At 31.1% G+C, this 25181-nt stretch overlaps 2 protein-coding genes across 6 annotated transcripts in view; both read right to left on the bottom strand.

The window, feature by feature from the left end:
- The window catches only part of LOC105196846 (intraflagellar transport protein 80 homolog), a 38775-nt gene extending 19071 nt beyond the window's left edge, over positions 1 to 19704 (bottom strand). For 3 of the 5 annotated variants that reach the window (XR_005575499.1, XR_005575500.1, XR_005575498.1), the window contains exons 1-6: positions 19187 to 19281; positions 16382 to 16563; positions 14213 to 14323; positions 10827 to 11005; positions 10409 to 10498; positions 3706 to 3846 (exon numbers count right to left, since the gene is read on the bottom strand). Coding sequence is in view for 1 of the 5 variants with exons in the window: in XM_026139174.2 (XP_025994959.1) it covers positions 3706 to 3846; positions 10409 to 10498; positions 10827 to 11005; positions 14213 to 14323; positions 16382 to 16563; positions 19187 to 19281 (798 nt within the window). In the remaining 4 variants the exon portion in view is untranslated. Of the gene's footprint in view, positions 1 to 3705; positions 3847 to 10408; positions 10499 to 10826; positions 11006 to 14212; positions 14324 to 16381; positions 16564 to 19186 lie in introns of all 5 variants that reach the window. The other 2 variants (XR_005575501.1, XM_026139174.2) reach the window with 2 other exon arrangements.
- A 1914-nt stretch (positions 19705 to 21618) lies between these two features.
- LOC105196838 (exocyst complex component 4) lies at positions 21619 to 25126 on the bottom strand. The gene is made up of 5 exons (XM_011162970.3): positions 24983 to 25126; positions 23412 to 23485; positions 23169 to 23330; positions 22394 to 22563; positions 21619 to 22277 (listed from the first exon to the last, which is right to left on the bottom strand). Exons 2-5 carry the CDS (start codon positions 23466 to 23468, stop codon positions 22184 to 22186), a joined length of 483 nt encoding a protein of 160 aa, XP_011161272.1. The 5' UTR covers positions 23469 to 23485; positions 24983 to 25126; the 3' UTR covers positions 21619 to 22183.
- Positions 25127 to 25181: the final 55 nt, after the last annotated feature.

Here is a 25181-nt window from a genome sequence, read left to right as displayed (position 1 = left end):
TTTCTACCCTTAAATCTGTATCATTGCAAATATAAAAAAATACGTGTCTATTATTTTTTGATACTCTGCAAGTATGCCAAGTTTCTTTAAAATCGCTGAGTGCCCAAAAGGTAGGTTTACTTGTTGAAATTGGCCGAAAATCTATTTGGCGCGCAGTTTAGTAAATATGAAAAGGTTCATCACATAAATAAATATCAACAGAGCTAGCTGTAACCATTAAAGGTTACATTGCATTCCGTTTATATTATTTGTTTATTTATTTAATTAAATTTTTAATTTAACTTTAGTTACAAGTAAAAAATATGAATCTTTTATTATCAAAATAAATTAATATTTCTATTAAAATGTATGTAAATTATATGTAGACTATAAAAATTGCTACTATCTGAAAAATTGAAATTCAATTTTTATGAAAACGTCATGAACATTAATTCTCAGCTGACACACTATAGCGGATTCGATATTTTGTCACATATGGGTGTATGTCGCCCCAACAATTTTTAATTGCGTATATCTTTATATGTAATGTAGAGTGACCAACTCCAAAATTGAAAAGAGAGGGAATTTTTCGTTAAAAGAGAATAAAAGGGAGGAAAATGGGAAACATCAATTTTATTAGTTGATAACTGAAGAAAAACAAAAACATTTTTTACACATTTTTTAAAATTATATTTAACTGAAAATATTAGGGTCAGAACACACAGAAAAGCGTTACCAACATCCGCGCCATGCTCGTTATACAGTTTGTCTCGTTTTCATTTGACTGACCCTAATAATATTTAATCACATATTTAATGTACTTTCTCGCAGTCTTTTAAACAAAACAATTAACTAAAAAAAAAAATAAAACATTTTTAAAATAACTTTTAAAATAAAAAGTCTTTTCAATATTCGTTTTCTTCGTTGTCTTTATATTTAGCTTTTGTCTTGCAAAAGTTTAACAATTTTTTATTATTTACAACATTGTTGTAAAAGTCCTGATATTGCACATCCTTAAAATTGTATTGCACCATCCACACAACCTTTAGAATATCAAGAAATTTTAATATTTCTTCGTCCTAATTGGTCACTCAAAGTAACTCTACTCGACGAGTACAATTTTCGAAGACAGCCTATTTAGGTAAAAAAGAAAGTTGTATGAACGTAAGGTATCTATCTTTGTCACAATGTTTTTGATTAGCTAGCAATGATTATCTGTATTACAAGGCAAAACTACAAAGATTTTTGCTATTCTCTATTCTCAATTTATTAATAAATTGAGAACAGAGAATAAAGAAAATTTTTAAATGGAAACAATTGTTTTCATTTAACAATTTTGAAAAGGGAGAAATTTCTACAATTTTTATGGCAAAAGAGAGGAAGGGAGGAATATGATTGAAAGGGAGGAATTTCCTCCCTTTTTTTTCTTAGTTCATCACTCTAATGTAATGTATAGAATTTAAACAATTTTTTTTTAGTTGATACGCTAAAAGGTCAAGAAAAAAAATAAATAGGTGCGAAAATCGAGAAGTTGAATATATTCGAAATATTCACGAAAAGTGAAAATAAACTTGCAAAAAACGGTTTCTTTTTAAATTCATAGTTTCGAAAGGAAAATTATTAAAAAGAATTTTTCGACAAATTTTGAAAGGTAATCAAACGTATTTTAAGAAAAAAATAAAATGTTATTTCGATTATTTTCAAAAAGTATGTTTATTATGCAAGATAAAGTCAAGTAATTTTTCAGTGTAAAAAAACATAAATTAATAGAAGAAATCATTTGTTTTCAATTATAAAACTTAAAAAAAGAACAAATACTATAAATTACATTTCATTATTTATTTAAATAGAACATTTTTCCCAACTTCTTTTCATTTGCCCATTGCGCTGTCTTTTTACATATGCGTAGCATATGTAAAGACGGACCAGTCTCTCGTTGATCAGAGTATAAAAATAAAATCCAAAACTATATAAAATGCTATTAATTTACTTAGTTTCACTTGTTAACTTGCTATCACGATAAATCAGTAATGGAGATATTAATTGAAATATTCTCCGATCCCTGTCCCCCAATCGTTACGTTTATGAATGCCAAGCATTTTTGTGAACAGCCTGGGTGTATGAAACCCAGTGAATCGACTGAGGATTAATTTATACACATTATTACGTGCATTGTAATACATGCTCATTAATTATGTACAATAATAATATTTATTTATTACAACCCTTTATCTATCATGTTATATTATTCAAATAATAAAATTTTATTCATTAGTGTAAAATTAATGCCGATTTTTCAAAAATGTCGATTTTCAGTACTTCAAATAATTAAACTTTTTGGATTTATATCAAACTATTTTTTTTTGTTAATTCAAAGGATCAACTAAAAAAATACACTGGTTTTATTTGCTTTAACTTAAAATTTCAATTTTTTTTTAACTCAAAGTACTCATTTTTGCAAATTTTTGCAACACAATTTTTTTCTAAAAATTGTAATTACTTGAAAATAAAATATTTTTTATTCGGGTCTCGTTTATTATCTTTATCAAACTTTGAGGTATCGATTTTATATATTATGAGCTAAAAAATATGCGTTTTCATTAGGGATATAGAGTGTCAAAATTACACGGTCTTACAAATCCTATAGATGAGAAGGAAAAGAACCAAAAATATATGTGGGGAGCTAGGGTTAAGTATGCGGCTTAGAATAGTAATAAGTAGGTTGTGCGTATGTGAGCGAGTAATTCAAGTAGATATGTGGCTTAGAATTAATCCTTAACACAGTATTCAAAGCTCACTATAAATAGACCCTCGCCCCGGAAAGTTGGGAAGTCCCAGATTCGATTTCTGACTGAGGTGTTATTTTTCACAATAAATTTTTTCAGTTTTTTCTGAGATTAAAAAAAGGATTAAGAGTCTTATAGATGCTTAGCATAAATTATTAAATTGCTCATCAATTTAATATGTTACAGCTCAGATTCCAGCTTCATGTAATGTGTTTTAAAAACCGATAAAATATTCGGTGTGCATAAATTGGAGATTGTAATAATAAAATTATTATACACACAAACATCCAGTGTCAGCTCGTGTTGATATTATTTCGTTATATTTCTCAAAAAATTTTTAAATAAGTATTTCTTATATACTAAAGCTTCATTAGTCCAGACAGCACACGACATCCAGATTTGGTTTCTATTTGGTCCAAACGTCCATGGATTTAATACAAATGTTTTAAAGATGTACATTAATCAACGTATAAAGTATATTTACATTTGGACATTTAAAAAATGTTAATCTTATTGATTTATTTTCTTTTATATTTAAACTCTATCTCAATAAAATGGCATGTATTTGATAATTTTTAAGGGTTAGAACATTCGGTAAAAAAGATTATTATGTATAATATTGTCTGTTTTTTATAGTATATCTGTGCTTATTTCACACACTTCTCTTACATTTGCTCATATTTTTTTTATATTTATAGAAAATTACATCACATGATTTTATAGCCTAAAAACTATAAAAAAAGAAAAAAAAACATTTTTACTTGCTGGTTGGCAAAAATCAACCACTTTTACACATCCTTTCATGTAATATCAGACAAAAAGTAAAATAATGTTATCCTTTTGAATACAATCTCCCTTTAATATGGAAAAAGGACTACGTATTCTGAAGGTGAGCTGACAGTTGCATGCATATGTATATACATTATAAAATGAATCTTACCCCATTTTTATCGCAAAGCTTAATTGTATTAAAAGATCCAACAGCAAAATAATTTCCGGAAGAATGACACCAGCTAATTGCTGTTACAGGATGATCACCGATATTACTGCTATATAGTTGATGTCCAGTAGCATCCCATACCTACATTAAAAATATTTTTATCTTTATATTATATTATATTATCCTGCTCGTTATTGTAATATAATAATATCAATTTATTAGAAGGGACAGTGACAAACACAAAACAAAAATGTAAAAAATTAATCTTAGTTAATTTAAGATTCATTAGCTGAACCACTAAGAACTACTAAGAATTTAATCATATGTTTAATTGGAATAATGTGGAAATTTTAGATTTTGAGCTAAGATATCACAAATGATTAATATCGGAAATGATCCACATTAAGGGGTCGATTCTGTAACCTTAACGATGTTGTTATGGTATCATTGCGCAGCTATTACTTTATACAAAAAATCTGCGCAACGATTCCATAACGACATCGTTAAGGCTACAGAATCGACCCCTAAGTCTCAAAAAATAGTATTAATGCCGACGAAAACGCAAATTTGCTAAACAAAATTTATTTTAATTTACTAGACAAAATTTCAAGTTACAATTTTGTAACGTATGATATTTTGAACAATAATAAACATATTTTTATTTTTGCATAACCTATGTATCATCATAGCTTATAACTTTGACCCATTATGTTACAAACCACTAAAATAAACGCACAATCTGATCGATTATTTTACTATTATAAATTATTAGTTACATATATTACCAGAGTAGACACAGGATTACATTAATATTGTATTTTCAACCGCAAATTGTTAAGTAAACGTTCTCTTTTTGTCTTATTTATGTTAAACAATAAAGATTATATTAATTGATTAATTGTTATTGTAATTAGATTTCTAAATTGACATGTTGATATTACTCGAAGAGTAATTTTAACCATGACATCTGCACGAATTATACTGTTAGTCTATTTCTAACAGCAAGATTCAAAATAATGGCACGAGGAAGATAGCAGATTTCTAATTTTACTCGAAGAGATTCAATCATGGATTTCGTTTCAAAAGCTAGACTGAAATTTATTATATGAATAATTTACTCTTGTAAAGTGACTTTCATTTATGTTATTAATATTTTGATAAAAAGTGCGGTTAAATAGCAATGTCGTTGTTGAGTTGGTAACAATTGTTTAAAATCTAGTAATTTATTTAAAACCGATTGAAAAAGATCAAGCAAAGTTGAAACTAGTATCGTTCTTAGTGTTCAGTTAATAAATCTTAAATTAACTAACAAGATTAATTATGTACGTAATTATATAACAAGAAAAATATGAGATATTTTTGATTAACTCAAAGTATATAAAACTGAAAATTGATGTGTTTTATAATCTATTTCAGACCTTGCGCAGGAACTTCTTTTCCACAGCACTAATATAGTATTCTAACTTTAGACAGAGTATATGCTATTGAGATTGTCGCGTTGTGTGATATGGAACGTGTTAATGTTTAAATAATAGACACTCAAAGACTCCCTAGTGAATGTTACAATACGTCTTTATTGTCAGAAATCAGAAAAGGAAGTGCCACTCAGGGCGCTCAGTCTCAGGCAACAGAAAATCCAGCCTAACTCCCACCACTATGTCTACATGCAGAAAAGTGGGAATGCCACCTTACAAAAAAGAGAACTTGAACTAAAACCGAACGGAAATTGACGCGTATTTAATAACTCAATACTCCCACTTTTAGTTGCAAGTTACACATTAATTCTACCACGTTGTGCAAAAATGACAAAACAAAAGAACAATTAATTTCCGAATTAAACTACGCTCATTAATGTACGAAGAAATTGATGTCTTGCTCTTGGCAATGTCTTTGTCATAATGTCTGCACACTGCTCATTCGTTGAAATATATCTTAGTTCGAATTCGCCTTCCTCGAACTTCTCACGAATGAAGTGGTATCGAACATTGATATGTTTGGTCCTCTTGTGAAACTCCGGATTCCTCACAAGCCGAATTGCACTCTGGCAGTCCATGTAAAATTTTGGCGTATCCATCTCGACTTGGAGCAGCTCCGACAGCAATTGCTTTAGCCATATCAATTCTTTTATGGCATGCGACGCTGCCATGTATTCAGATTCGGTTGTTGACAACGCCACTGATTTTTGACGCTCCGAACCCCAGCTGATGATACCTCCGCCGAGCAGAAAAACATATCCTGATGTCGATCTTGCGGTTTGTTTGTCACCTGCATAATCCGCGTCACTGTAGCCGCAGAACGTCAGATCGTTGGCTCCCTCGAAGAGTATTCCCATGTTCAAGGTACCTCTCACGTACTTCAGAATGCGCTTGACGGCATTCACATGCGCCTCGGCCGGCTTTTCCAAGTATCGGCTGACATTTCCGACTGCGAAGGTGATGTCCGGTCGCGTTGCCACAGCCAAATACATCAAGCTGCCTACCGCCTCTCTGTACGGAAAAGTAACTTCTCCATCCGCCTCAAAATCGCTCAGATTCTGTCCAGCATCCAGTGGTGTAGATACTGCATGACAGTCCATCATGCCAAAACGCTGCAGTATTTTCCGTGCGTATGCCCGTTGATTGACCTGAATTGATCCGTCCGATCGTTGATCGACTTCGAGTCCCAAAAAACATCCTACGTCGGATACTTTAATCTCGAATTCCTTTCGCAAATGATCAATCACCGGCAAAATGGCCTCTTGGTTTTCCGATGCGATGAGCCCATCGTCCACGTAAATTGCCAGAACCATTATTCCATCCTTGCCGTTGCATACGAACACACATGGGTCCGATTCACTGACCTTGAAATTGAATTTTGTTATGAACGATGTAAACTTACGGTTCCAACAGCGTGAAGCCTGCTTCAAACCATACAAGCTTTTGGCTAGCTTGCATACTCGTCCACTTCCATCGTCATAACCAATCGGCTGCTTCATGAAGACGTCCTCCTCCAAGTCTCCATTTAAGAACGCAGTTTTTACGTCGAATTGCCTGAGTGACATCCGCTTTGACGCTGCCAATGCTAGGATGGCCCGAATCGATGTGAATTTGACCACCGGACTGAATGTTTCACGGTAATCAATCCCATATTCCTGGGTAAAACCACGCACGACCAATCTCGCCTTGAAGCGCTCGATGCTACCGTCTGTGCAAAATTTAATTTTATACACCCAACGATTATCTATTACCTTCTGATCTTCCGGTGGGTCGACCAAATTCCACGTACGATTCTTCATGAGCGAGGCATATTCTTCATCCATTGCCTGCACCCACTGCTTCCGTTCCGCCGATTCAATTGCCTGCTCATACGTCCTCGGTTCCTCGTTCATTGCTAACATGGCTACATAATGGGCAGATGCGTCGTCAGATGTCAATCGCCGACGAGACAATGTGCTTCGATCACGCAAACGATGCTCTACGATGTTTCGCTCATCTATGTTACATAGAGTTCCACGATCCCGTTTCTTTGGAGTCGTTTCTGGTTCCACATCAGCATCGCTATCATGCTTATCGTCGTCCCGCTCGTTGATCTCTGCATCATTTACCTTCCAATCATTTGTGCCATCAATGTCGAGCACAACCCTTGATTCTTCTAAGAGAAAAATCACGTCTCGAGCCACTTCAATTTTCCTCGATTCCGGATTCCAAATGCGATATCCCTTCGAGTTTCCATCATATCCGACGAAGGTGCATTTAATTGCTTTCGGGTCTAATTTTTGCCTCTTTTCCTTTGGCACGTGTGCAAAAACTTCCGAGCCGAAGATTCTCAAGTGGTCAACCTTCGCTCGTTTATTGCACCACAATTCATACGGCGTCTTGTTAGGGACGGTGCTCGTTCCGGTTAAATTTAAAACATATGTTGCGGAATTGACCGCTTCCGCCCAAAACTTCTTATCCATTCCCTTCGAATGAATCATTGTTCGCGCTGACTCAACAATCGTTCGCATTTCCCGCTCAGCACACCCATTTTGTTCTGGCGTGTATGGGACCGTGCGCTGATGATGGATGCCCATTTCGTCAAAATAGGCCTTCATCTCATCGTTAACGAACTCCCTTCCATTGTCCGACCTGAAAATGCGCACGTTGTGTCTGTTGTCCTTTTGTGCCACTTTCACGAACTTCTTGATGTTGTTCGCGACTTCCGATTTTTGCTTCATAAAGTAGACAACACGAAAATGCGAATAGTCGTCCTTCAGCAGCAAAAAATATCTGGCACCGCCAAGCGAGCATTCCTCCATTGGGCCGCACACGTCCGCGTGAATGATTTCTCCGCACGTCGTCGATTTCTCTTCACGATTCTTGAAGCTCCCACGATGATGTTTCCCGTAGACGCACGCTTCGCACGCAAAATCTTCGTTGATGAAATCGATGCCCTCGCTGTCCAGAAATTTCTTCACGTGTGCGATGTTTTGATGTCCCAACCGTTCGTGCCAAGCACGGAGAGAGATCTTTTTTATCGCCACATTTGCCATGGCCTCGCCGCTCTTCAATGGTTTCACCTTCAGTAACATCTGGAACAGCTTTTCTCGACGAATTCCCACTGCGACCACATTACCATTTTTCAGCAATTCACAGCGCTTATTGTCTGAACGTAATTGGTGTCCATGATCCATGGCCTTACCCGACGAAAACAGATTCAAATGAATTTCTGGCACATACAATACATTCAACATCTGTTTCGAGATCCATTCACTTCCGTTGAACGCCAAAACATTTATGTTGCCTTTTCCTCGTGCCATGATCTTTGCACCATTTCCAATTGTTACTCCTGCTGACAACTCGGTGAAATCTTCAAACCATTCTCGGCGATGACACATGTGATCACTGGCACCTGAGTCCAGTACCCAAGCATCCCTGTCACATGTCGGAACCGATGCATGACATACAAATGCATCAGTCGATGCATTTCCGTCCTTCGCACTTGTTTTTTTCTTCTTCTGTGGACAGTCACGTTTCCAGTGACCCTTTTCACCACACACCCAACATGGTCTCTCACTTTTATTACTTCCGGCAGTATTTTTGTTTTGATTCGCCTGACCCCTTTTTGGACCGTTCTTCTTCGAAAAATTTCTTTTGGCTACCAGCGCTTCCACATTTTCGATTTGACCACGTGATCCCAATCGAAGTTCTTCAGCTAGTAACCGTGCACGCAAATTCGCCATCGTCTGAGCATCCGCATTCGTCGACTCCCAGGCACTATGGAAATGATCATACTCCGGCGGTAGTGACATCAAAATCTTCGTCATAACCATTGAGTCGGAAATGATCTCATTTTGATCCTTTAATTGCTGCACAATTTCCATGAGCTTTGAGAGAAAAATTGTGATATCGTCTCCTGTTTCCTTCTTGAAACTGTAATATTTCTGCTGCAGAAATATAATGTTCGATTTTGATGCCTGCTCATAAGTGCTCCTGAGCGTCGTCCACATCTCTTTCGCCGTTTCACAGTTCATGATTTGCAGCAATGGTTGTCTATGACACGCAGCTGAAATCGCACGTCGTGCCTTTGCATCCGCCTTTTTCCACACAGTAATTGCCGTGGCATTATCTGCAATACCTTCTGGCCTAGTTGCGGTACCGTCGACATGCTCGTATAACTCATTTGCTTCTAAATACTGTCGCATTTGGAATTTCCATGTGAGCCAATTATTGGTACCCTCCAGCTTATCAATTCCCATTCTCTCGGTCTCCATTGTTCCGAACAATCAAAAAAAAGGTTTGAAAGAAAAAGAAAAAAAAAGGTCCAGAACAAAAACACGAGAAAAAAAGAGGGTCCGACTTCACTTGATTTCAAATTCACTCGACTCGATCGACCGTAGGTAGGTAAAACTGTATGCACGTCCGAACACGATTTTCTCGTTCTAGAATGTTTCGCGAATCGCACTAGTTCTTTACCGAATATACCGCACGATTCCAAACGATTCAACTAAGAAAGAAACTTGTCTTCAGTTTACACTAAACTACACGAAACTCAGCAATGAGATCGAAATGATCGAATCGTCTTTGTCCAGTGTCCACAACACGAACTTCACAAACCGCGGAAAAAAAAACTGAATCTTCAATGTTCTTGAAATTCACTATTTCAGCGTCAACTGGGCCCATAACCTATTGAGATTGTCGCGTTGTGTGATATGGAACGTGTTAATGTTTAAATAATAGACACTCAAAGACTCCCTAGTGAATGTTACAATACGTCTTTATTGTCAGAAATCAGAAAAGGAAGTGCCACTCAGGGCGCTCAGTCTCAGGCAACAGAAAATCCAGCCTAACTCCCACCACTATGTCTACATGCAGAAAAGTGGGAATGCCACCTTACAAAAAAGAGAACTTGAACTAAAACCGAACGGAAATTGACGCGTATTTAATAACTCAATATATGCTAATAACGTACGCGAACGGACTTATTCAAATGTGTTTTGTCTGGTGTTTTTTATATATATAAGATTACTCACAAAAAAGTTATTTACACACAATGACGGTCCCAACAAAATTTTGCTGCCGTGTCGTTCAAATTCTAGTTGACCAATAAGTTGATCAACCATATCAATCGAAAGAGGAGATTTGAAACTTTTTTTACCTCCTATCTTATTCCGTCTTCACACAGCAAGCGTTCAAAATATCATAGTGATCTCCCAGATTCCCTAGTGTGTTTAAAAGTTGCATACCTTATATTTACAGTCTTCACCACCAGAAACTATAAGTCCATTTGTTGGATTCCAGCACGAGGCCAGAATGAGATTATCATGTGCATGCCACTAAAATTAAAAAAAATGGTTATTTACTATTTATAATTATTATTTATTATTCACATGTTTTCATAAAAAATAAAAAAAGAAAAATGTATAACACAAATATAACGTAAATATTGTATATGAATATAATTAAACAATTTATACAATATTTAATTTTGCGCAACACTAACCGCGCTGGACTCTCTTCATTTGCCTTTATTTATTGTTTGTTAAATCTCAAGTCGTTTACTCAATTGTTTTAATAAAAAAGTATATTGACATAAATTATTATATATAATGTTAAATACAATGTGATATATAAAATAATAAAACTAGAAAACATTTGACGTACCTTATATGGTTTGGAATTAGAGTTAAATGACTGAAGAAGCAAATTCCCACCTTGAGAGTACAATATCATTGAACAATCAGGACTCCAACTTGACGTTAATATGGGAAGGTTTGCTTTTACCAGCGTAGATCGAAGCATACCGCTGCGAGACCAGATCTTAATTAATCCATCCTCGCCAGCTACATTTAAGATTATAGAAGATATAATATAAATAAAACTCAACCTTCAATATAAAATTAATAAAACATCAAGAGTACATAAGAACAAAGGACTATAAAGGTCTATAATTAAAGATACTGTAATTACTACCAAATATTATTTTAGTTTCATTATTAATTGACGTTACAATTGAAATAACATCTTTCAAAACAAAAATTTTTTAAACAAACTTAATGGTTCTGGGGCCCTATTCTTGAAAACATGCGAATTTCTTACGTATACAAAAGTGACAAAATAACCAATGAAAAAATACCATCGAATAATTCCATACGTTATTCTGCTATTTTTGTATATAAAAGTTATTCAAATGTTTTCAAGAATTAGACCCCAGGAGTTTCTTTTTCTCTCTTCTTCTTCTTCTTCTCTCTCTCTCTCTCTCTCATTTTTTTTTTATTTAAATAAAGTCAAAGCATCTTTAGTGTTTATGTAGTGTAACATTTTATACAAGCTACTTATCATACAAGCTACCCATCATACAAGCTACCTATCATACAAGCCATCTAGTTACCATCTCTTGCTTCGGTTTGACGTACAGTTTACTTAAATTTTTAAATTTATTTTTTAGAATGGATATCATCAAATCCCTATGACAAAAGCGTCCAATAATTTTTTTTACATTTTTCAATTATGGTTGATAACTCCACATTTTGTTTGAGCGAATCAGTAACTATCTGTAATGTGTGAGCAAAACATAGCATGCAATTCTTTTTAAATAAATTACAAGCTTTTATCATTGCACTTCCTTTATCTGTAACTATTGCTTCGACTTTGTTCGTTATATTCCAACGATTTGTAATATTTTCTAATGCTTCTTTGATTGCATCGCTTGTGATTACTTTTTAATATTTTTAACGTTAACGTATTCAACGACGCAGCCCTCAATTCACAAAATTGGTACGTTACAACTAACTATAAATATGCGTCCATAGACTTGTTCAAATATTTGTTGTTAACAAAACATACTGAATTGATTCGAGACATTTTGTCAGTTTATTTTCAAGAGTTTCATATATTGCTAGCAAAATAGTGGTTCTAAAATGAGTGTTATCAGATATTTTGTAATCAGATTTAAATGAGCATAGAAGTTGCTAGAAATCATAATCATTTACAATTAAAAATGGTTGATAATCATAGGCTACCATCAACATTATCGCTTTAATAATAGATTCATCAGTTATTAAATATTTTATCATGACGTTTCTTGCCACATTTTCTTGATATACATTTTTACTTGCAGAAGATAATGGTGATTGTACATCAGAAGCTGATGGATTATCTGTATTAGAAACGTCATATATTAGCATTGCTGGATGTTTTCTCGTTAAATATTTTATCAAATTAGAAATATTACCTATGGTCTTGAACACTTGCTCGCAATGCTTACACGTTTTGCTTATTAAATCTTTATTTTCAAAAGATTTCTTTACAGCAGATTACTTGGAAAGAGCCATTAAAAAAAATAGAGTAATATAAATAGTATTGTACAATATACAAATAGTATTAAAAATTCATTGTATGCTAGAATGTTATTCTATTATAAACTTATTAATTTTGAAGATGTAGGAACAAATTGTTATTTTATCTAATACAATCTTCATACAAGGTGTATAAAAAGTTCCAGATCCCTTGATTATTTTAAAAACTAAACATTAAAAAAAAGTTTCAGATAAAAGTTGTAGGGCATAAAATGGTCTATTCATTGATGATACCAGTTTGACCATGGGGGATATCATCAAGATTAAGTCAAAATCAAATAAATTTTTTAAAATAGAACTAATTTCGATTCCAGGATCTAATAGCTAATAATAGCAAGAGCTTTTCAACACACTACAACAAAGTTTATTTTTCTTAAACTATACTAATATCTTTTTCCAAGTTATGATGCTTGAACGTTAGTACCGCCGTTACTAGTATTATCCTTAGTGTATCGCGTGAATGTTATCAGATACCCGCGTAAGCGCCCGCGTTGGACGATGATTGCGCCGCCTTTGTCTATCATGTCTACACAGCCCGCAATTCGCTAACTTTATTCTCTTATAATTAAAAAGTAAGCGTCGGACAAAATTTTCGTATGGAAAAAATCGTCTCAGAATTTATCCAAGAACACGCCTTAACAGGGACACATGGGTCGTTCTGAATCACCCTGTATGTACAAAATTTGAATATATACATTTTTCATACTAAATTTTTTTCGATGCAATCAATACCTTTCGTTCTATACAAGACAAATGTACTTTTTACATTTTTCTGATTTTTTATACATATTTCCTGCACAAAGTCATGATTCTTAAACAAATATATTTCTTTCTTAATGGTTTTTGTCATAAGAAATGTCCACTTATAACTTTTTATGTTGCAAGTTTAATTCCACTGATAGACTAATAGCTGACTAAATGATTGAGATGTACAGCACAACTTCGCGTGCAATACTTTGTAATAATCATTGTTAATACATCCGTATAAAAAATTGTAATTATTACCATAATTGTTAACAATTTATACTAAAAATTGTCCAAATCACAGGATCAAAACATTTACATCGTTAATTTTATAAAAATAAAATTATCTATTATACTCAAACAATCAGCGTCAGCTCTTTGTTAGCGTTACCTTTATACATTTAATTTAATTCTTCGAGTTCAATACTGTTGAATTATTTAATAAGTTTTTAACAAGATAATGGGTGCTTTCCAGCTACGGAATACAGTCATACACTGTGTTACACAGTGTTATACAGTGTTAACTTATAGTTGGAATACTGTTTCTGTCGGAGCTAGACGTATTCGACCTTCCACAGATAAATATCGATCATTTGACATCGTTTTCAACATCGCGCAAAAACTGAAGTTAAAAATGTTTGCTAGGAAAAAGCATCCATTCCAGTAATACCAAATGTAAAAATCTGGTATTTATGAACGACACAAAACTAGCTACACAGCATTTTAGCTGTGTATGATTGTGTCCATTTGTGTCATAGCTGGAAAGCACTGGATTGTACACTGTGTTACACAATGTCGCCTGTGTACCATATATAGCTGGACTTAGATATCAGATTTTTAGTCTAGTTTCGATAGAAGCAATGTTTCAATTACAAGTCGATACTGTGTAACACTGTGTAATACAGTGTATGACTGTGTTCCATTGCTGAAAAGCACCCAATAATGTACCTGTCAATAATGCGGAACCATCGGTACTCCATCTACCTATTATAGTTGCACCTTTGTGAGCATCAATACTTTTTTCAATGCGACCATTTTTATTAACTAAGTGGTATTTACCTAGAAAGTAAACGTTATTATAAAAAGATTAAAACAAATAATATGTAGTTAATTCAGGACTCTCAAAATTTAAACAATAAAAAATTGAAAATAAGGCTAGTGAGAGTCAGAGCGGGTATAAATGCGCAATCATAAATATGATATAATAAATATTTATTCATTCTAAATTACAGAGCGAATGAAGGTTGCAATTTACTTTGGAATTATCTTCAGCGCATGTAAAAAGTTCTAGCCATCATTCTGTAATTTAGAATAAATAAATATTTATTATATCAATATTTAGCAATTGCGCATTTACATCCGCGCTGCCTCTCGTTATTTTCAATTTTTTATTGAATAAAAATATTATTTTTAAAATATTAAAAGAATTTCTTTTATTTGTTTTTTTAATAGATAAAAAGAAAATGTTTTCCATATAAGTTTTTTATTAAAATAAGTTATAATGCTATTTTTCCGTAGTAAGATAAAACTTTTTTTCTGCCCGTATCAGGTTAAAGACATGACTTTAAGATTGGATTGGAATTTAACCAATCAGAAAGTAAAAACTAATCTTGAGTTTAGTGAAGTTTGTTTTAATTGATCAAATTCCAATCCAATCTTAATCTCAATCTCTAATCTCATACAGATTTAACTTACAAAATTAAATATAGAAAAAAGAAAAGGATTGTGAGATATTTAGTGATTGCGCAGTTCAAGGATAATGAGATATCACTTATATCTTGTATAATTTGCGTTGAATTCTAAGAGAAATCGTTAAAATTACTTCGTTATAGGCTATTTAGATATTGCAGGATAACAATAATGAGAAAATCCTGTTGCAGAATGTTTTCTGCTTTAATCAAACAGACGTTATCAGGTCCTTATAATCCCTTTTTTGTGCCTTACATTTTTTAATAGGGTTTTGATAAAATACTAGAGTACTAATATAATGACATTGATGCTAGGGTTAGATTATGGCTTGTAATTTAGAAGTTTTAATATTTCTAATAAGCTAGCAGGATCAAATTGGCAAAATCGAATCGAGCCTATTCAATTATTTAGTACTCATTTTGTACCCCGTGCCGTTTTAGAACAAAATGTGGCACTGCTAGCTTAACATTAAGATAACAAAACCACATAAAAAAAAACAAAACAAGAATAGAAATGGAATGAACTGAATTTGTACTAATTTGTACCACCAAAAGAAAATAAGTTAATATATTAATCCATTTTTCATAAAGCAACTTCCAATTAAATTCAACTTTATTAGGTTCAAGAGTAAAGTACCCTTTGCGATGAGCAAAATCAGTCTGTACTCCCACATTGAATGCGCAACAATTTGCCGCTAAAATGAAAAGGTTCGAAGAACAATAACAGTATGCGCATTGTGCACAGTAGACCAACAAACTCACTCTGACGAGTTTACAGGAACTAAAGCTAGGCTTTAACACCGACTGGATGTAAACACCGACACTCAACTTTCTTCAAAACTTAACGGGGAAATTGAGTGTACGGCGTTGCCTCGGTGTACAGTTTAGCCCCGCCTTCCCCTAATTTATTTTTAAATTTGACGGGGTTGGGGGGTAGTTTCTAAAGAAACTATAAGAGTACCAAATCTAAAACTTTACATAAAGAGATACAAATTGCGCGTTCAATGTGGAAGTACCGTGTTACGTCTAGCTTGAACGCAAACAATTGTAAAATTTTGCAAGAGTGAAAAAGAGTCCCGAAAGAACAAAATAGGGTCCACGAATCGATGGTCTTTACGGACTGGGTCCTGAAAAGCCTTGCACCCCCCCCCCTCCTTCCCCGTAACTCACTGACTTTAGTATCCTTGATTTCAATAATCATATAGTGTATAAAAGAATTTTAACATTTGTAACAAAATTCCATAATGTTCGCATTTATGCATAATGATATATCAAAATATTTTACCAATAGTACAGAAATAGTAAAAAAAAGTTTGTATTCATTAAGAAATAAAATAAAATAAAAAATAGTCTCAATAAGCATTTAAAATTGAGCAAATAATGACATATTTGTAACATCTAAAAACATATTCTTAGATAATTAACGTACCATCGGCTGTAGTAATTAATAGTACATCTAAAAACGACTTCTTGTCAGCAGCAGCAGCAGTATGATTAGGACGTGGATGCCATTGCATATCAGTAGGATAAAAATCATTCGGAAATTTGGTTACAATAGTAGAACGTGCAATACCACCTTCTAAATGCCAGCATCTTAATAAATGATCTTCCCTGGAAAATAAATAACACATTTATTTAATTTTATATTCACGCATATAAAAATTTAGTAAAAGGCAAAGAATTTATTTCATAATAAAAAAGTACAATTTTATTCAATGTATACAATTAATCTTGATATAATTTAATACTTTCATGGTAAGCTTTTATTTTTAAAATGTGCTCATTTAATATACATCGTGTGACAATTAAGTTTCCGTGAATTAAGACCTTAAAAAACATTTAAAAAATTAAAAACATTAATAACATAATATTTCACTTGAATAATGAACCTGCTAAACAGACTTTAAATATTTAATAAATTTGATTTTTTTTGTTTATAAAAGATATCACAAAAATTAATTATGAAAAATATGAAAATGCAGTTTCAAGAGTTGGTGACAAGGATAACTTGAATAACATAAATATTTTGATTCTTATCTATATGCAGTTTCGTAAAGCAAAGAAAAACGAGATACAACTTCCGTTAAAATTTTTTTTATACGTGTCACTATTATCAATATTATTTCGCCAAAAAGAAAATGTACATTTTTTTGAAGAAGTGATTTCATCTCCTAAAGCTATTAATACAAGCATTTTGTGCTTGTAATTTAATACAAGCAAAAAAAATTTGTAAACTTTTCTACTTGCACACAATATTTTAGAGTTTACTGAATTTTTGGATTGCCTAACATTCGTTAATAAAATACATTGACCATTGCAATTAGCTGTTTCACAATCAAGATTAAATAAATAATATTTTGAAAAAATAATAATTTCTCTATTCATTACTCATTTTTAATTGTCCAAAGTCCAAAGTATTTCGCACACACTTTGACATCGCCAAAAATATTTGACTGATTTTGGCAGTTGAGTTCAAAAACTCACTATTATTTTATTATTTCAATTATTATTAAAAAAAAACTCTTATTTCAATATTCATGGTACTATATTGATTTGCCTTCAACGCTCTTTCGCATAATACGCGATTAGCGAGATATGTATGAAACGAATCCATTCAAACGCAAAAGATTTGAGCGCACAGATAGATACGTATAGCGTGCATATACAGAGTGATTATTAATGAATGTTCCCACTTTTTACCATCGGAGCACGCATTTGTAATTTCTAATATAATAATATGTTAGAAATACGTATCCGTCGATAAATCATGCTTCGATGGTAAAAAGTGGGAACATTCATTAATAATCATCCTGTATGAATAAAGTTCGTAATTATTTTTCAAAAATAATACATTGAAAAGACACTTTATTATATATAGTTAGATTCACATCAAAATAAGCTTTAATTCTGTCGTTAAAATATTTAAAAATTAAAAAAAACAAATGTAAAGTGGTAGTAAAAGTATAAAAAATTTAAAAAAATTTTTTAATATCGTTATAAAGTAGTCTTCGAACTATTTAACTTTCATTCAAACTTTCATTTTTTTCTATCTCTTAGTTTCAGTGATATTTGTTTGGAAAGAAAAAAACCGATTTTTTTCAAAAAGGTATTTCACTCCCTAAAACTGAAATATGGCACAAACAAAAAATACTTTAGTGTTACGGATAAACTCCTCTATTTATACACAAAGTTTTAGAATGTTTTAAATTTGCAGGTTGTTTAATGTTCCTTGTAAGTTGGAAATCAACAATTTGGATTTGAAATATATAAAAAGTATTCCTATTTTTTCTCTCCGTGCTCTACGAGCGGAGATATCGCGATGCAAAGTCCAAATTCTAAAATTTTCATATATAATACGTTAGTGCTTTAGTTATTTTAGTAATTTTTCAAATAATCTTTTCGAAAAAATAGATTTGTTTAGAAAATATTTAACAACTTTTCTATAAGATTTCTAATTGCAGATGTTTTACTTTTTTTTCCAGAAATGCTTTAGAAATGTTGCAGACAGATTTTGCAACTTTTACAACATGTTTCATTTTTCTGTTGAAATATTTGTGAGATAGTTTTGAAAAATCTCAATATATATGTATATATTGTACGAAATAATGTGTTATATTTCTTTTCTTTGAAATACTATGAACACCGAAATAAACAATAGTCTCTATTTCTTAAAAAAGTGTGGTCTGGTGCGTTGCTGACCTCAGTTCAAACATGATCGTGAATCAGGACATTTCAAAAAATTATCTCGAGATACATATTTAATTAATATTCACAAATATAATTCTTGTAATTACTTTCAGTTTTGTGACTATTTTAATAATAAAACATCATTTAACATATAAATACAATACATTTCCAATTTATATTCATATACATATTAAAAAAGAGAATTTTCAGATTCACACTAAATGATTCTACTTTTTAAACAACCGACGTTTGAATTGTTTTTATAAGCTGAAGAATTTTATAAGCTGAGGATGGCTCAAAGCAAAAGCCGAAACGTTCTGTATTAAATTTATAAGAAAATTTTACATGTGATTACTCAATTATTTTAGTAATCACATGTAAAATTCTTACGCGCACTGTTTACCGCGCCTGACTCGTATTTGCCATTTATACATTGTTTAGTTTACAAATAATTTTATTAATTTAATTATTTTTTTGTATATTTTAAAGAATTATTATATACCTCATAAAATAAAATAAGTTTTCATAATTAATAATTTTTACTTACCCACAAGAATAAATTTCTTCTGTTGAATTCCATGCAACACAAGTGAGTAATCCTTCATGTCCAATCTCTTCTTGTACAGATATCTTGAATCTCATATTGAGTCTATCTTTAATACTTTTCACAAGTTATATATACACATAAAACAGTCCTTGTGATATTTATTAAAAACAGGAAAAATACAATACTATATTTTCGTAATAAAACAAGTAAGAAATTTAAGTTAACTTAATTTTAAAATGTAAAGAAAAATAATATTATTATTAATAAGAAATTTTATCACATGTAATGGACCAACAAGTTACAACAGAAATGTAGTTACGTTGTAACTTGTATACACATTTTGTTTACGCTTTAATTTCCATGGTAACTATGACTGCAAGGAATTATTCCATACTAATAGAAGTCTGACTCATTGTACACTAGGGTCGGTATTCATAGTCAATTCTTATTTCAAGATCGTCTTAAGTAACGTCTTAAGTAACGTCTTAAGATGCTAATATGGTGCTCTGATTGGTTGATGGCATCTTAAGGTGATATTTAAGACGATCTTAAATATAAGAATCGATTAAATATATGAATACCGGCCTAGGTTCCACAAATACCTTAACACATGAACTTGTACATACATACGCGTGTCAAGGCATATCGATATGGTAGATTCAGTGTGTTCCGACTCTAGATATTTTTATATCATGCTTGTCTTCTGGCGATTATATTCAATTAAATTATTAACAATAATTTACCTCGTTTTGATTTTGATTATATTTTTCTTAGATTAAAGTATATAATCAATTTTTAAGTTGAAATTAAATGTAATTGGTTTACTTTAAGAAAATTAATATATATTAATAATAAATATAAATGTTATATTAAATTTTAAAATATATATGTATTTTATATGACTTTTAAATGCAATTTAAATGTTATTTAATTTAACTAATATTCTGTAGATATTTAAATTTTTCAATCAATAGATTTTTCTATATATTCAAGATAAAGACCTATAAGTAAAATAAATAAAATAAAGAATGACGATAAAATTATAAACAAATTGAAGAATTTAAATAAATGAAAAAAATTAATAATGTAATTTTAATATCAAAGATTAAGAAAATTAATCTAATTTTAAAAAATTTGAATTCTAAAGGGTATTCAATTATGTGAAATTGGATCAATCCACATTCAAATGTTTTTTCATGATCTTGGAATGATTTTTTTGAAATTAATAAATTTAATCTAATTAATAATGTAATTGAATAACCGCGTTGTCAGATGACAGTTTAAACTAACTATAGTTAACTATAATTAACAAAAAAATAACAATTAAAAATAAGACCAAAATGTAAACATATTATAATAAAAAACACATTGTAAAAATCAATTTTACAACTATTTGTTATAATTTTTATAAACAAATTATTAAAAATTGACTATAGAAGAAATTAGTTTGGTTTGCTTTATACTACAATGCTTTCGAAATGTAAAAGTTTCTTGTTCTCAATCAAACTATAATTATAAAGTAAAAACGTTTATGTCTTCGAAGCTCAAAGAAGACTAATCAATTAAATTTCCCAGAAAACATCAATGTTTTATAATGTCTTATTAAAGATGTCTTCAAGATTGTCAAAAATGTCGCGCGTGCTCGAGATATCTTAAAACATATTTAATGCAATATTTCCTTAACAGCATACTTTATCCAGAAGACGTCCATAGAATATGGAAACGTCCTTTGAACGCTCGTGGGACGTCCTTTGAATATCCGTACGTCTTGAAGACGTCCCCTGGAGTGTACTAAAGTGTACTATTAGGGTTGTCACATAAAATATCTTTTGGATTTCTGTAGAATGTCTTCAAAACATCTTCACAGATATCTGAAATAATATCTCAAAATGTTGCGCAGGACGTCTTTTAAATATATTTTTAAAATGATACATTTTAAACATTTTGGACATAGAGAAAATGCATATATTTTATGTTTATTGTGTTATTTGGAATACGATGTTTTATTTTAACTTTTTTTCTTTTTTTTTGCAAATGTTTATATCTATTTGACAATAGATATCACAATATTACATCTGTAACGATATTGGCCGTTAAAGTGATATAAATATCATCTAAACAAATATACCAGAATAAATTAACGCAGCCTGAAGGACTTGACATGTAGAAAAGGGCGAATACCAATACTGACTAGATTACATTAGTGCCAATTTGTAATAACAAATAAGATACCTAGCCTAATTAAAGCCTATTTAATTTTGTTATTTTCTTTTGCGTTGCATATTCTTCATTTAGTAATTTCAAAGCATGGTCTGTAAATTCTTAGTAAAAAAATTTTATTTTAATTTAAATACAAGTTCAGAATATTATGCAGATAATTTAAAATATTAATGTCTTTTATATACATTCTTTTATTAAATATACACTTCAACTATAATATTTACATTTATTAATCAAATTGCAAATATTAAATAAAAATAAATACAATAAGATACAATAAACACTGAGTAATAACTTTTATTGTAACTTTCAGTTTTGCGCGCAATCCTCTAAACCAAATAAATTTAAATATTATTTCTAAAATACTTTAAATTTATTAAGAAATAAAATACTTCAGAAATATTTAAATTTATTATTTTAAAGAATTACAGTCAGAAATATTTCAAAAAGATTTCAGCAATTTCAGTAACTTTTCAATATTTCAAAAAAGTTGTAGATTTTTTAAATAATCTTTTAGAAGCTTTTCTATAAGATGTAAGTGTAAAGATCATAGACATTTTGTTATTTTAGCCAAAGCTATCTCAGAAATGTTGTAGACAATTTTGTAACTTTTATGAAACGTTTTATGTCTCAATTATTTCTGAAATATTTCTGAAGTTCTTCTAAAAAATTTTGATATTGTACGGGTATATTTATAATTTTTCATTCATTATGTATAATAATATAAACATTTTTACATACAATGTAATGTTATGTACAGAATAATGATACTTATGATTATTGATCCATTAAGATGTCATGTGATGTGTTGGCTAATGGTAATAACTCAGGTTCTGGTAAGGATACCATACGTCCACATGACTCTGACGATCTAAAATTGTTTTAAATTTATATAATCATTTTTATACAACTTACTCAACTTTATACAATTCATTATTAAAAAAAAATGTTTTTATAATCTAACAAATATTTGTTAGTATAACTTACACATCTTTTAGAAGATGTAAGACTTGTTTATGTTCTATTCCTTCCAGCCATAAATTCAATAACTCCTCTCGTTTACATCTTAACAATTGTTTGCAAGCATTCAGATTCTCCTTCACTGCATGAATTTTTTCTCGCGATGATGTAACTTTCTCGGATAGTGCACTAAATATCTAAGAGAATACATAATGCAATAAAGAGAGGATATGCTTGCAGCTATGAATGTTCACACATAAAATAGACGAAAGAAAAGGGTGATGGAATACTATTGTTTTTTTAAATAACTCAATAAATATTGAGTTATTATTTACGCGATAATTCTTATCATCATTTGTTAGCCATAAGAGTTCTATCAATCACTTTAAAATTATATTCCATCTTGTAATTTTTAATACATGCTTTTATTTTATCAATATTAAAGCCAGATATACCAACCCAGATTCTCAATTTTAAAACATAATTTTTTTTCTGTATTGTATTATCAAATTTATAACAATTTACATTAGTTATATTATTTACATTAGTTATTTATTGAAAAAAGTTGTATAAACAATACATGAATAATCTATGTAGACATAAGATCTGTTATTTTTAACTAAACTGGTTGCATTAGTTCAGAGTTTATTTTTCTTCCAACATGAAAGGAAAAAGATAAATTGTAAACTACTACAGCCAGTTCAGCTAAAAAGAACCTATAATCTTAAAATTTATGGCATAACCTTATTTGTACTAAGTATCTGGGTTTCTTGCTAAATTCAGATATGTGTAATCCATTTACTTGCATAACTTCCATGAGATCTTGATCATGTGATGAAACCAATTCTTCCAATCGTTGATCGCTTCGTTTATATTCCTTTTCTAACTTGGCTTTCTCAATTTCGCGTTGCTCATTCGTTTCGCTTGCGGATAAAGCGCGGATAACCGAAATCAGCAAACCACTCTATAAAGCAAGATACATGAAGATTTAATCAGTGATATTTTATTCCAACTCAAAAGAAATATTTTCATAAGATTTACTTGCCGTTTCTTTCGTCGGTTTAATCCCTCTCGGTGGTTTGATGGGAGGCGTTATATTCATCTTATAATTGCAAATAGCTATATAATAAAATTGCTTTTAACTCTTAATTGTTGAATTATTTAACTCCATACAAAAATATGCTTTACTGTTAAAGTAGCATTAAATATTTGATTCAAATATTATTTATTAACACAATATACTTTGTATTTGTTACAAAAAATGTGTATTGAGATCAATTCTCTAACAGCTAATGTTGTATATTTGCAACATTAGGTCTGTCCTTTTCAGCTAAACTTCTTACATAGTTTTTCCTCCAATATAAAAAGAAAAAAATGAAAAGATAAACATGAAAGAAATTCAATTAAAAAGAATAAACATTACTTTTTATATATAAATATAAGAAGAATGCATTAGTAAATTCTACACAGGATCTACACAGTTTAGTTACAAAAGGATCTACACAGTTTAGTTACACTAAACTTTAGTTAAAAAATTAAAAATAGAAACATAATACTGCTCACTAAAATATCGGTGCTTTCCAACTATGATACAAGTTGACACAATCATACACAGCTAAAGAGTGCTTTCCAGCTATATACACAGGTGACACTGTGTTACAGTGTCACCTATGTCACATAGCTGAAAAGCTCTCATTAAGCTGTGCTAGTTTGTGTTGCTCGTAGATACTAGATTTTTACATTTGATAAAAAATTCTTTATCTTAGTTTTTGCATGATTTTGAAAACAATGGGTGCTTTCCAGCTATGACACAAGTCGACACTGTGTAACAGTGTCCATTAGTGTAAGAGAGAAAATTTTAGTTGTCTTACTCACACTAATGGACACTGTATTACACAGTGTCAACTTGTAATACAGTGTCTGGAAAGCACTTACTGTGTGACAATGTGGGTGCTTTCCAGCTACGATACAAGTTGACACTGTGTAAAATAGTGTCCATTAGTGTAAGACAACTAAAACTTTCTTTCTTACACTAATGTAACACAGTGTATGACTGTCTCATTGCTGGAAAGCACCCTATATCACCAAAAAGATTAAGCATAAAAAAAATAAAAATAAATATTAATTCTCTTCAATTACAAAATATTTTTAAATAAAATTAAAAAAATTTTTTTTATGATAATAAGACGCTATGGCCTCTAGACCTGCGAAAACGTTACTGAAGTACCCATTTATCATTTTAGGGCAAGTTTTTTAGTTTATCAATTGATCAATCAATGAATTAAAATACTCCCTCGGCCTTTTTGCTCATCGAATGTTAACCATTGGTTAGACGCATATAATCTCACAGATTTATGGTAAAACATATTTTCAAATATCTAAGTGTTTAATTCGTCGTAAATATCTTTATCATGAATCTGTGAGACATTGAGCGTCCAACCAAGAGTTAAATAACAATAAAATGATACATGACAACGCAGTTTAGGTTATTATGCCAAACGTAGATTAAAAGATTACAATTAATTTCTTTCAATTTAACTGAATTTAACTCCCTTCTTGTCAATATATTATAAGCATATAAATGAAAAAATATAATTTTAAAACTTATCAACTCACTCCTTGCTCTTTTTCTTCTTCTTCACTGTTCTTCACAGCTTTGAATTTCTGATTCATGTGTATACATAGACATAGGATCTATAGACCGAGCATTCGAGGAGTGGGGGTAAAGTTCTCGCGTGAAAAACTAGAAAGAGATAGCCTGTTTTGTACCACTATTTTGTCTTTGTCTAATGACGCGCGTGGGGGTACAGTAAAG

Source organism: Solenopsis invicta, chromosome 9 (assembly GCF_016802725.1).
Source record: "Solenopsis invicta isolate M01_SB chromosome 9, UNIL_Sinv_3.0, whole genome shotgun sequence".
Lineage (NCBI taxonomy): Eukaryota > Metazoa > Arthropoda > Insecta > Hymenoptera > Formicidae > Solenopsis > Solenopsis invicta.
This window is presented reverse-complemented; position numbering and strand designations above follow the sequence as displayed.